This window comes from Aythya fuligula, chromosome 3 (assembly GCF_009819795.1).
Source record: "Aythya fuligula isolate bAytFul2 chromosome 3, bAytFul2.pri, whole genome shotgun sequence".
NCBI lineage: Eukaryota > Metazoa > Chordata > Aves > Anseriformes > Anatidae > Aythya > Aythya fuligula.
Window position 1 is genome coordinate 108,849,609 of NC_045561.1, and position 13,832 is coordinate 108,863,440.

General features: G+C 41.8%; 1 protein-coding gene across 1 annotated transcript; it reads right to left on the reverse strand.

The window, feature by feature from the left end:
* Positions 1-12,445, reverse strand: LAPTM4A (lysosomal protein transmembrane 4 alpha). The gene is made up of 7 exons (XM_032185046.1): positions 12,276-12,445; positions 5,938-6,058; positions 3,713-3,789; positions 3,502-3,624; positions 2,320-2,415; positions 886-984; positions 1-387 (listed from the first exon to the last, which is right to left on the reverse strand). The coding sequence occupies exons 1-7, from the start codon at positions 12,372-12,374 to the stop codon at positions 313-315; spliced, it is 690 nt and encodes a 229-aa protein (XP_032040937.1). The 5' UTR covers positions 12,375-12,445; the 3' UTR covers positions 1-312.
* Between the last annotated feature and the right edge of the window lie 1,387 nt (positions 12,446-13,832).

The following is a 13,832-nucleotide window of genomic DNA, read 5'->3' on the forward strand; positions in this document are numbered from 1 at the left end:
TTATATTTGTAGCTAACTTTAATCATATATTGGCTCAGTTGATATTAAAAGCCACAAGTTAGTCACATGAATAAGTTCTTGCAGTATAAAGCCCTCAGGCAATAAAATGTTTAAGAGCATTAAGGAGAACAAAAATTAAAGCAAACAAAATCACTCCCAGATGTTTTACTTAGTAAGTTTATATCAAACATTTTAAACAGAACAGTTTGCTCCTAAGGCCCTGAATATTTCTAGTACTTAAGCAGTTTTGCAAGATTAAAAGACAAAACCCCCAAGAAGCTGGTACAGATGTTAATTAACATAAAAGTTGCTTCAGGCAGGTATGTAGGGAGGTGGAGGTTCCTTCTCAGGCATCTTCACTGCCATTTCGTAGGTTGGCAGAACATACTGGAGAGAAGACATTTTGAGGAGATTAATGGCGAAGGTTGAAGAAAAAAGCATAATAAAAACATGCATACCACATCAGCAATTTAACTCCCTATTGCAGGCAAATATTTTTTAAGAACTTACTGATTCCTCTAGTAAGCTATTGAGGAAGTGAAAGGCACACTGTTTAGTGCTTCACTGAACCTAACCCTAGGTCATTAACTCTACCCCTCTGTCTCTTGGTTTTGCAAGACAGAAATGCAGGTTTTTGATGCATCCAATCAGAAAGCTTCTCTCCATTACAAAACACTCTTTTCTCTATAAAAAAAAAAAAACTCCTATTTTATGAATTATAAGGTAACTCAAACAATCTATCTTAAAGAAGTTAAAACAGCTACTGTTAATCTTCCCGGTCTTAGTTTAGAAAACTGGACCAGATGTGTAAACATCCATGGATATTGCATTTTTCTACTTCAGAATTAAACGCTTCTGGTTCCTTCAACGTAGAAAAGGTTTTACCTGTGGAGGAGCTTCAAATGCAGGGTACACAGCTATCTCTGGCAAATTTCTGTTGCTGATGTATTTATAACAGTTCCATACACAGTTGATTAGATACGCCTGAAAGAAAAGAGATTTCTCTTCTTAAAAACCTCATATGCATTAGCTGATTCAGAAATTAGATGCCAGATTACATTTCGATGACAAAAAAGGAGCATAAATCAACGAAGTCAATATCTATCCGAGGGATGGTTGCTTATTAACAGATTTAGTCACACATGTATATTGTTGCTGTTCAGTCTTGCTGTCACAGTGACTCAGAGAGGATGAACCCCACACATTTCAGCAAAAAGAATTCAGAGATCCATCCAATTAATCTGTGTGCCTCAGCAGAGCTAGGCAAATTAATCCCTAATTGGCTTATGTTTCTGTGGATCTCAGTCCAAACTTGCTTGCAGGAGGACAGGCCAATAGCACAATCCTGCTCATCCCTAAATTAGCATTGTTATTTGTCCAACGCATGGGCGAAGGAGAGAACACACAGCCTGAGGTGCCAAGAAAGGAGAGCAGAGGAAAACAGCCCAAGCTTTAGGTTAATGTTAGCTGTTGTACGAAGATATACCATCTAACAGTCAGAGCATGATTACTTTTATTGCTATTAATCTGTACAGTATTGCTCTATGTAGTTTTCACTGGCAAATTAGTAGCTAGTTAATATACAAGGTACCAAATTAAGGTCCCAATCACTATAAAAATATGATCTACTATGTTAGGCTGCCAGTCCCTTCCTCCTCTCAGACCCTCCTCTTGGAGAAAACAGAGAAAATGAGAAAACATTCTTTTCCATGACTTTTTTTTCTTTAAGTTTAATGTAAATGCAATAAAATAATATTGTCATGGCCGATGCGTACCACAGACTCATTTGTTTAACTTGCATGTTTTGCCTGCATATCATTTTTTGTAATGCAAATTAATTTCTATTTAGATATTCAAAAAAGTAGTAACTGGTAATATCACCCTCCTCTAGAAGGATAGTGCAGCTCTGAATTAATTACTATTTCCTTCTTCCATCATCTCCTTCCTAAAGGATGTGTACTGGTTTAAGAGATTTTTAAAGTTTAAGTTTTGTTTAGAAACCTTGTATGCAATAACTCAGCTCTGTTTCACTACAAGCTTATTTATAAATATTAAAGTAACTTCACACATGCAAAAAGGTGGTATTTGAAGTCTTTGCATATTTCTACTTTCTATTCAGAAAAAGTAGAGCTGCACAAACATGCTGTGCTGCACACAACATACAAACTAGTTGAAGAAACAATGTAATTTTAATCATACTGGTAATTGAATATCCTAGCAATTCTGCTCAAAGAAGTTCTTAATTCAATACATTCACATATACCAATAGCATCTTAATGTAGCAACTCATGAAACGGACACAGTTAAATTGTAACTTACCTTTAGAATGATAAATAAAGCAAAGAATACCAGAACAATAAACAAGAGACAGCTGGAATCCAGCGAAAGAAGGTCATCTTTGTAAGGGAAATCCGGCTAGTTGAAACAAATAGGGTGAGGGGAGAAAAAAGGGAGAACATGAGTGTGAGCAGCATACATTGACAAATATGAGAGACACCCAAACTTCACCCCAAGTGAATTGAGGTCTTGTGTAAACAACTCTTTCAGAAACAATGAAAAGTTTGGTTTTTCTGTAGCTCCTTCTTAATCCTCCCACAAAACACACCATTTATCCTGCATCTGTCCTGCAAAAAAAGATGACTACAGAAATGGGCTACCTGTAAGGAAGCCTTGTAACTTTTACACTACAAGTCATTTCCTCAATCTCATGCTAATACAAACAGCCATGAAATTCCCTTTTTAACAGCTGCAGAACATTTGCCCTCCCTGCCTGACAACTCTACTTCTCACCAGTCCAACCAGTTACATGTACACATGCAAACTAGAAAGCACGATTTGCCCCTGAACTTCACAAGGGGCCAAAACACACCAAAAAGCTTCTGCACATTTCAGACTCTTCCTATTCCCTGACCACAGTAACAAAGCCTCTCCTCAGCATCAAGCCATTTTTTGTTTTCAGCAGGATTTTTAAGCATCTACTTGCACAGATCTAAACACCAGCCAGAAAAGAGTTTGTGATCCATGCCAACAGCTGGTATATTCTATCTACTGAGTCTCCTAACAGTTAAGAAAACTAAACAAAAATAGGCAGCATTAATGACCACTCCATTGCAGTCTCATCAGAAGGCCTTGCTGCAAAACAAGAGCCACAGAAGACATAAAAAGGAACTCCCGATTCCATCCCATCATGTTGCAGACCATACATCACATCACACTTGTGCCACGTGTAAACTAACTACGGGCAGATTAAACCAACATCTCCTTTCACAACTAATTCTCTCCTCTCCCTAGCTTTCCATTTAGAGAACACTACCACCTTCTGTCCTTCCACCTCTGATAAGCTCTCGTTCTCACAACCACCCCAGCAGGTATCGTCTATGGTTGCTGCAGTCCCAGCTCCTCTTTTAGGGACAGGAGGATGGAGTATAGCTCTTATAGCACTTACCAAACCAAAGTTTAATTTGAAATGTAAGTGGTAGCACGAGCTGAACAAGTACTTACCAACTGATCCAGGTAATCCTTGATTCTGGGCAAGTAGGTGAGAGAACTGATTGCAACCAGACAACTGAGCACAAAGTCAAAGAGCTGGTAACAGAAGAACGGGATCAGCCAGCCTACACGATGCTAAAAAAAGAAAAAAAAGCTGCTTATGAAGTATTTTGTTAAAAAATGAAGTAGCAAGTTAAAAAACGTAGACTATAGGTATACTTACAGCAATTGCACCGTACACCATCATTGCACTGATTGTGAACATGAGGAGGGAGATGGCAAACAGAACGCAGGCGTTTTCTGCATTAAAAAAAGGCACCAAGTTAAGTATCAGTCATTTCCTAAAGTTACCACACTGCACCTGACAAGCACACAAGTTTTATCTATTATTATGATCTGTTCTCACTCAACTGTTTCCTCTGTGCAAAATGGAAGTTGGGGGTTTGAGTAACTCAGTCTTCTACTGAAGGAAAAAGAGCTGGTTCAAGAAAACCTGCAGGCATTCAGAAAAAAAATCTGTCTTAATTGAAAGCCTGAATAAGGCTCAGACACATCAGTTAGAAGCCTGACAAAGTTAGACTGTAATGCAACATAATGACGCTTATTTGCATTATGTCAGTGTTGAAAGTATGTGGGTGATTAATTTTACAATTTGAAAGAGTTTTAAGTGAAGTCAGCACACTATCAACCTTTCTACTTGAAAACAGTTTGATTATATAATTTGGTCATTGGCAGGGGAAACGGCACTGCTGCATAAGTACCAGCAAGGAAAATAGGAAATGACTGTGTGGAAGGTATCCTACTATTTACAAGAAAAAGCAGCTGAACAGAAGCCAAGTGGTAGCAGAATCCAGGACACTCATGAAAACTGAATGATAAAGATTCCCCTCAAGCATTAGGGTCACTGGTGACAGAAGCACAACTGCTTTCCACAAGTTAGATTACACTAACTCTCCTACAGCAGGCACACTTTACATTTTTAAACAGAAAAAAAACAAAACAACTTGTGAGTCTATAGATGCTGTAAGCTCATTTTTTTTTAATGACGCTGAAGCCAAACTCTTGTGGTTCACATGCTTGAAAGAGCTGATCTGCAACTGATCTGAAAATTACACTACAGAAACATTTGCATACCTAATTCATTACACGGTCTATACACAGATGGCATCAAGGAGGCCCTCGTGTATCTAAAATGCATTGCCTTGATCAGAGATCCTGAAGTACTCGTGAATAACCAACAAGTGTCATACCAGTAGTGACAGATTCTCAGAAGAAAATCCACACAGTACAATTTTCATTGTGTGTATGGATGAAGTCCTTTCATAGGCACAAAAACTTTTAGTCCATACCAGAACACAGGGAACAGAAGTCTATGCCAAGAAACAGGCAACAGCCATTTTACACTAAGAAGTAGTGAAAACACCTTCAGAAGCATCTATCAGTCACATAAGCTCAAGACTACTACACATATCAACATTCACTACAAAACACACACCATTTTTACAGTTATCTGTTGTAACTTTATTTAGTACATTAGCTTTATGAAGCATTTGATCCTTGTCCCCACTTCATTTCATTACTAATGAACACAAGCCAAAATTACAGAAGTGACAGTTCCTCAAGTCAGATCATGAATGAGGAACGAAGATCGTAAATTGGAACTCTCAAAATTCAGACCTGTGCTGTACTATTCATCTTCACTCCAACCCTTGCTAAATTTTAGTATAATTTAACAGAAGGAGACTAGACATATTAGAAGTACCACTCATCATATGGCTACACACTTAAAAACAAGTAAAAGAACACATTAAAGAGGAAAGTACACAAGATTACACGTCATATACTACACTTAGAAACCCTGGTCATTAAAGACAAGGGTTTGACACCAGCTACACTTGTAGACATCACACACTTCATCTGTAACAATACACCAGGAAGTAATTTTAATTTTGCTCATAATGCTCTCTTCAAGTACTTGGCATTCTATTTTTTCCACTCAGAAAGATGGCAAGCTTTTTTCTTAGCAGGCTTGCACACAACAGCTGTAAAGCTCTTTCCTTAGATCTGTGACAACCACTTATAAAACCTAGACACTTCTGAAGAATAAGCTGTATTTTTGGTTTTATTGACCCAGCAAGAATAGTAAATGTTTGTAGATAATGCGAATTGTTGATGTTCCACATGCACTAACACTGAGTGTTGATGAAGGCCAAGAATTTTTTAATAATCTTATCATTTAAGATGCTTAATGATACGAGGTAAAAATAATATTGCATTAAAGTTTCTTTTATATTCATAGTAGAACTCATTAATAATTGGAAAGACATTCAGAAAGCAAGAAAACTGTATTTAAAAGCTGCATGCATGTATTACACACTATGGTAAGGCACACACGCTATGATACTGCATGGTTTGTTTTTTTGTGGGACAAACGAGCCGTGCACCTACCAGCCATCCTCTCGGAAGCATAGTAGTTCCCGATGACTTCATACTGGATATCAACAGTTGGCACTATGTTCGGATGAGTCACTTCCACAGTCAGCAAGATGCCCATCAGCAAATTCACCACCTGAGAAAGATCACAGTTACCTGGAAGTTCTTCACACTGCTACAGCTACGGTCATTTTAAGGATATTATTAAATCTTTCAGTTCAGTTAGAAATAAGCTCTTTGGCTGGGGGGGGGGGGGGGGGGGGGGGGGAGAGAGAGAAACAGACAACAGAACCATTTAAGATGAGGTTTCAAGCTGATTGAGTTAAAACCCTACCAAAAAAAAAATGCACTACACGGATGCTAGTTTCAATGACTCATAATTAAGTAACACTGCAAATGAAGAGGACAGATAGGGTTTGTAGGGATTCAAGTGCCCTGAGCTGATACTGCATGATCAATATACAGCCATGTGGACTGGAAAACTGGGAACAGAAAAAGAAGCAGGAAGGAAAAGGTACAATGGTGAACAAGGCACATTTACAGAGTTTCTGCTTCCTCCAACAATCTCAAAGGCAGAGCCGATTTAATGCACAACTAAGTCACTGCACCCTACTCTTCGGAGCAAGCAGTGCAAGGAGATGTGCAAACACAACACAGTAAATACCAGCCATGAGAGAAAAGTTAGGTTACAGCTCGAATCCTCAGCCATAGCTTGCTTCCTGTTTCTCCCCCATGTTAGATTTAATAGAAGCAGTGGAGAACTGGCTCTCCCCTACATAGATCATTTTTTAAAAACCTCTTCAGACTGCCTAACCAAACACAGGTGAAATTAAAGAAATTTCACACTAAGACTGAACTCCAAAATCCATAAGCATCCAGCACTGGCTATACGCACACCAGTCCCTTTCCTTACCCTGCTGTTGAAGACTATTTCTGTTTCTCCATTTTGGTACATACCAGAAATGCTTTCAGTAACAGTAAGAGCTCAAAGAGTCAAAAGCTGCTGAAACCTCTGGAAAACTGCCTTCGCAGCATTTAGAGCCTATTCAGGACTTACAGGGGCATAGTTTCTGTTACTAGTATCTGGAGAGACAGGCCAAAGAAAAAGGTTTCATAATAAAAAAACCTTCACAACAGCATTTTCAAGCCACAGTCATTTCTCCAATCAGTATTCAGCACAGTCACTACCACCAGCAGGATCTTTTACAATTAGCCTCCGAGGGGGAAAAAACAACAAAAACACCAAACCACCACAAATTGGTTCACAGTTTCTCATGACGTAAGAACATTTGCCAAACATTTCTTCTTCTACTGCCATGGTTCCAGGGGTCTACACCACTAAAAGCAGCAACTCTGTGCACAGCTACTGAAGGTTTAAGTAAAACAGTTTTTGAATGTTTTAAAGGAGTATTAGCTTTTAAGACTCACAGTTCGTACTAGTTTCGTTATTGTTCCCCCTGCCCTTTAAGTTTCAGAGATATCCTAGAGATAAGTTTACTTACACTTTCTCCAAAAAGAGCCCTTCACTGAAAGCTGACAGCTTTGTAGGAATAGCACCATGTCATCAGCTTTAGACAAACTTATTAGAAGCTCCAGCTACTTGGATCCTCAATTTTGTGCTGTGGAAGGCCAAATATAGTACACAAAAATAGTACAGCTGACAGTAAATAATCACATTTAGCCACCAGTATCTTCGGTCTTGAAATACGCTTATTTTTCCTCTCACAAGAGGCTTCCCACAGGGCAAACTGTAAAGCTGCTCACCTGCCCTTTGCTTAAATCTTATTTTGTTTCACCATTGTTCAAAGGTATAGAATATGATCTCTCACCACTCGTTTCCTGCTTCTCCACTCTGGCTTTTAATGCCTTCTCAAGCTTTTTTATTTCCTCCTCTCTGCGAATGAATCAGAGGTATCAACCTATACTTTGGAAAATGACTTTTGTCTCTACTTATTTTAAGCAGCTTATGTCGAGGTCCAGGTATCCGGCTGTTGAAACACGAACTTCTACTTTGTAAAACACAAACAGACTTGGTCAGTTATTGCCAGTTCACTTATTATATACAGTCACCCTTTTAACTTAAATAGTGAAACAGTTGAGAAACTTTAGCTGCTAGCTTCATCTTTAAAAATTGTAAGCTTTCATGCCTTAGAATCGTGTCTCTGTCATCCTACGACTGTCACTGGTTTTTATTTTCATCCTACCCACGGTCCCAATTTAGCATACATAATTCTTAGTAATTTCACTAGTTAATGAGCACAGTTCAGAGCATCAAAGCTTTGTTTTCTCATCCGGAAATGGTGTGCAAGGAAAAATACAAAATTAGAGTCATTTGAAATCCAGCCTATGCGAACAGTATTTTTACTGTCTCATTGATCCTAACTTGAAACAAACAAACACCTCTGCCAATGAACGCCCCGGGGCTGCCAGGATGCCATCACTGCTCTTTGTGAATCATATCACAGTGCTGAGCAATTCCTCATGTACAACATATGGATGACAATTGGGAGGTACCGACAACTCCAAATTAGCAGTGCTTTCAAGCAAGAAGCCAGAGCTTGTATCTAACTGCAGCCATTCCTCTCTCACAGAAGCCTGATAACAGCAAGATCACAAGGTTCGTTTCAACTCCCCAGTCAGCACGAACAACTGCAAGAGTACGGTTTGGATTGCAAGGCATCTTCACAGTTTTTAACTGAATTTACTCACTGTGAATAAAATATGCATTCACGAGCAGTCTGCACAGAATAGAAAATGTGGTCTGAAAACACACATAACATGGATAAAAACCTGAGAGCAATCTAAATATGAATAAATAAATAGAAAAAATAAAGAAGCAAGCCATCACCCCTGACAAACCAGCCCTCAATGGATGGTGCCCCATTCGGAGTTGACACCTCAGAAATCCCAGCAGCCCCCTTACTAGACTTGTTAGTTAGGAAGTAGGAAAAAAAAAAAAAAAGTTCAAATTCTTAATCAAAAGATGGTTCTATGAAGATGAAAACAATTAGTTTTGTAGCAAGCGCTACACTGAACAGTTGGAGAAGCGTATATTGCTTTTAAAAACAGAATAACTGAGCTCAAGAGAAGTTCAGTATAGCTTATATATATATATATATATATATATAAAAAACAAAAAAAAAAAACACAATAGGTGGTATTGAAGTAAAAAGCCAACACTTATTACAAACAAATACAGAAATACTAGCTCTCCATACAATCAGAACTCAGAACACTATGGAACTATAAAGAGCAATTAGCTTTTTAATTAGCAAGCTCTTATCTCCGTGGTATGTATACTAATAATCACATATACCTGCTAATCATGCAAGTGCTTCCTATCTCTGGAGGCCTGAACATGAAACCTGAGTTTCCCCAAGCACCCTAAAGTCCAAGTGCCTAAAAGTCTTGGATGGAAACAAGAATTCCTACTGACATTCCTGCTTCTATGAGCAAGAAAGGTTGAAAGAAAGTGTAGTTGAGCCTTGCAACAACTACACTTTCCCACCTCTCACTTTTCCAGTATTTTTCTTTAAACATAGTCTTGAAGAAACAAATCAAAGTGGCTTTGTTTTGTTTTTCTTGCTGGTATACCGAAAACAGGGTATTCCAGAGCTCCTAGCACTGTCAGGATCTGATAGAAACCAGTTACATTTAGTCTCTTTTGGAAGTTTTGTTCAGTGAACAAACGTCTCCAGAGATCATCCTGACCCTCCCCATAAGCAGTAGCAATTGCATCACTTTGATTCCATCCCTGAGGTTTGCTGCCAGGACGCAACAGCCACTCCCTCCAAAACAATGCTCGTACTTTCAGACTGTTTATTGAGCTCTGATCTGATTTTGCCAATGTGTTCACATTTCCGGTTTCTGGAAAGCACTGTGCCTAATAAGAAAGTTTACAGGAAGAAAACTTCAAAGCCACATGTTTGCAATTATGAAGCTGGGAATAGGAGGTTTCCTTCCCTTCCTACACAGGCCAGCAGCAAGCGTTACAGGGTAAACCGAGCTATATTAGCCCTGAAACTCAAGTACAAGTCCTCTAGGAACGCTCTGAACTCATTTTTTCACAAAGTTTATCTATTTATCAGAACCAGTGGCAGAAGAGGCCTGAAGCATGCTTAAAAGAGGGAGTTTAATCACAGAGCACCAACAGACATTTTAGAAGATAAGGCTGTTGTTCTCTCTAACCTCACAGAAGCAGACAGAAAAGACGGCGATACAGAACTTTTAAAGAGGAGCAAAGTTCATTTGATGCAAGATTTAGAACTATACGCATAGGCAAAGAACAGGAAAACGCCTAAAGAAACAGTTACATAAGAATAACGCAGATGTATAATGCCAGAACCCTTATCTTACTGAAACATCTGGAGTAGATTGCTACAGGACTCCATTTTATACTTGGTATCAAATTCCTTCAGGACTGCAGAGCACGAGATCAGTGCATTAAGTAAATACAGGCTGACCAAGATCTTCACTAACACAAAACTTTTGCAGAGCTAAGTGTTCTCCTCCACAAAGAACTGCCTCCCTCAGAAGCGAGAAAAGTTGTTACCTCTTGCCACCATAATTTAGAGGTCTAGATCATTAAATCGACGTAGAAACATTCATTTCAGTGTTTCAGATGCTAGCTTGTGATAAATGATACGCATACATGGTTCACTAATTAACACATCTGAACAAACTGACACACCACAACCCATTTAATTTATTGAGGAAAAAATTATCGGCAGAAACATTAGTTTTATTTTCACCATCTGAATTGTAGTCAGCCTTCAAAAGGGATAAATTATAACTAAGTTCCGATTTAAAGCAACAGGCAAGACAAGATCACTTCAGAACTGGAGCCTTCTTTCAGCTCAGACAGCTAGCAGGTGGCAGACAGGTGTGTGTCACCTTCTCCCAGCAGACCAGGACAAAAGCTCCAAGTATGCTGCGCCAGAAAGCACAGCCATGCCCCTTCCAGGTTCCTGGGTTTCCACACACTCCTGCTAACAGGAAACGAAAGTGGGGAATGCAGCAAGGTGTGTTTGTTTCATAACAAGCACGATTGTCTCCTGCCTGTTAAGGATTTCTGCTGTTCCTTGACGTACCAGCATTCCCCAAGTTTTACAGGATTCCCAAACAAGTCCGATATTCAATACGGCAAAAAATTAAGTTCTAATATTAGTTCATGTAAGACAGAAGCTAATCAACACTAGGTCAGCTTTCCAGTTTTTCAAACTTGATTTTTTTTCTCAAAAATATTAAGATATCCCTTTCCTTGAGTTCTGTTATACTTTTCACACCCTATCTTGGCTTTTCTCACGTTGTTTTCTCCTGCCATTTTATCACTTGCCAGAACCACTTTCAATCCCTGTAAGGGCTGAGAGGGGCAGAAAAAAAAGGGGTAAAAATTAAAAAGATAATCTCTCAATACTTGCTGAAGAGAGACCATAGGCTCTCTGAAAGTAAATCCTCACTTATTTCTCCTACTGTAACAGCAGTTTCTGTGCATGGCTCCTCCACACCAAGGCATAAAAATGCAATATTCGCTATTTTTACCATCTGGGGAGGGGTAAAGGAAAATACAGGCCTTGGTTACAGCTTTGGAGAATAGAAAAGCTCTGATGCAACATGTTTAAATCATCCTCACATTTCTACTGCCCACTAGGGTAACAGGAAGGAAAGATGAGGAAAGGACTTCAATAAAGGGGAACTTGCTTGGCCCACGTCTTAACTCAGCGTTACTGCTTTCACGTTTTTATTTCACTCTAGTTCAAAACCATCTTTAATAGCCGAGCTCTCTCAGAGAAAGAGTCAGAAAACAGGAAGTGTTTTGGAAAAAACAGACCTGTTTCTATAGCTCCCCAACAGCCCCGTGGAAGGACGGAGAGCTCCCCTTTCCCACCGAACTGCTCGGGACGACCTCGGTACCGGCTTGCTCGAGACCCTCACCTCCCCCTCGGGGGTTACACGCCGGTGAGGGAGGCCGTTTCTTATCGCCTCACTCCCCGCGTGCCCCACATTCCAGCCTCCCCGCGCACTTTATCAGCTCTCCTGCCAAGGACACCCTCAGCACCGCCCGAAACGCGTCAAGGCGGCACCCCTCCAGCCTCAGGACGGGGACAGGAGCCAGGACCAGCAACAAGACCCCGAGCACGATGCCTCAGGGCTCTGCTGCCCTTCCCATTCCCCATGGCCGAGCCCTGACGGGACCAAGCCCCCCTCAGTGTCCCCCTCCCCTCAGGAGCCCCCCCCAAGTGCGCATGCGCGCTGCCCCCTCCTCACACACCCCCCTCCCACCCCAGACCCGAGGCGCCGCGCATGCGCGCTCGCCCCGCCGTTGCCCCCCCGCGCCGGGCGCAGCCTCTCACCATGTACCAGGTGCCCAGGATGATGGTCCCGGTCCGCACGTGGCAGCAGCCGCAGCAGCGGGTGCTGTAGAAGCGGTCCCGGCTCCGCTTGAACGTCATGGTGGCAGCGACACCGCTGGCCTCCCTCCCGCCTACCGGGCCCGCCGCCGCCGCCGCTCGCTCTGGCCGGGCTCTTCCCCCTCAGCTGGGGGCCGGAAAACCCCCGCTCGCGCGTCACCGCCGCTCCGGCCAATCAGGAGTCGGCAGAGGGGGCGCGGGGGGCGGGGCCTGCGGGAGGGCCCACGCGTTGCCGCGGCGACGGGAGATTGGCGGCGCGCTGGGCCAATCGGCGCGCACCGGGTGCGACGCCCTGGCGTTCACCTGCGGAGGGGCGGGGCGGGGCTTACCTGAGGCACGGTGTGCGCCGCCCCCGCCCCCACACACCCCTCGTCCGCCATTGTGGGGCGGGCCGGGAGCCCCCCGGCCGCCATTTTGGGGCGGGACCCCCCGCCCCCTGCGCTCACCTCAGCGCCCAGGCTGTCCGCGCGCCGGGCGGGTTCCGCGGCTTCCACTGAAATTCAGCCAAATTCTAGCGAGTTTAATTCGCTTAAACCCTTTTTTCCTGATTTTTTTTTTTTTTTTTCACGAAATCCTCGGATTAAATTACCGATGTTGTGCGTTACGTGCTGAGAGGCTATGGGATCAGGGCGTAAACAGAAGAGGAACATGTTAGTTCGCAGAGACGTTTTTTTTTTTTTTTTTTTTGTGAGTCAAAGTCCCTGTTGCTGAGCGTATAGTATTAATCACAGAATCATAAAGGTTGGAAAAGACCTCCAAGACCACCTGGTCCAACCATCCCCTACCACCAATGTCACCCACTAAACAATGTCCCCAAGCACCACGTCCAACCTTCCCTTGAACACCCCCAGGGGCAGTGACTCCACCACCTCCCTGGGCAGCCCATTCCAGTAATATCCCAACATTTAGTCTCACTGAAAGTCGCAGGTGCTACCAGACACACGTGTTAATGAGAAATAATGTGTGTAAATCTGAGTGCTGCCTCCATAAACGTGATAAGAGACTGCTCCAGCATTTAGCAGCAAAAGCTCCTGTTCACATGCAGAGGGGGACCCATAAACTTCCCCTGACCCGGTGACATCAGTGGGTTTTGCAGCCTCGCACTGTTGATACAGATACGCACACAGTTTATTTTAACCCTGGTGCAGCTGCGAGTATTTCCTTCTTGGCTGCACACAACTGATTTGAGACACTCATAGAACATAAATATTTGCTGTGTGTGTATATACCAAGATGTATGTTATCTGCCAGTATTAATACTGTTTTTTCACTCTGAACAATGAGAAGGTAACGAGGGTGACTGTGCTTGTCCTATTGATACATTCCAGATCCTACAATTAACGCATGTTATTGTTTTAGCTACTTAGTCTATTTTTAAACATGAACTGTTGCTGAGTCGTTTGAAATGATTTAGTTAAAGGCTTTAAAACTGACCTTTTTATTTTAAATCCCCTGTGTTCCATAATTGGTGTTTTTCTTCCTGAGGGCATATTTCATTTT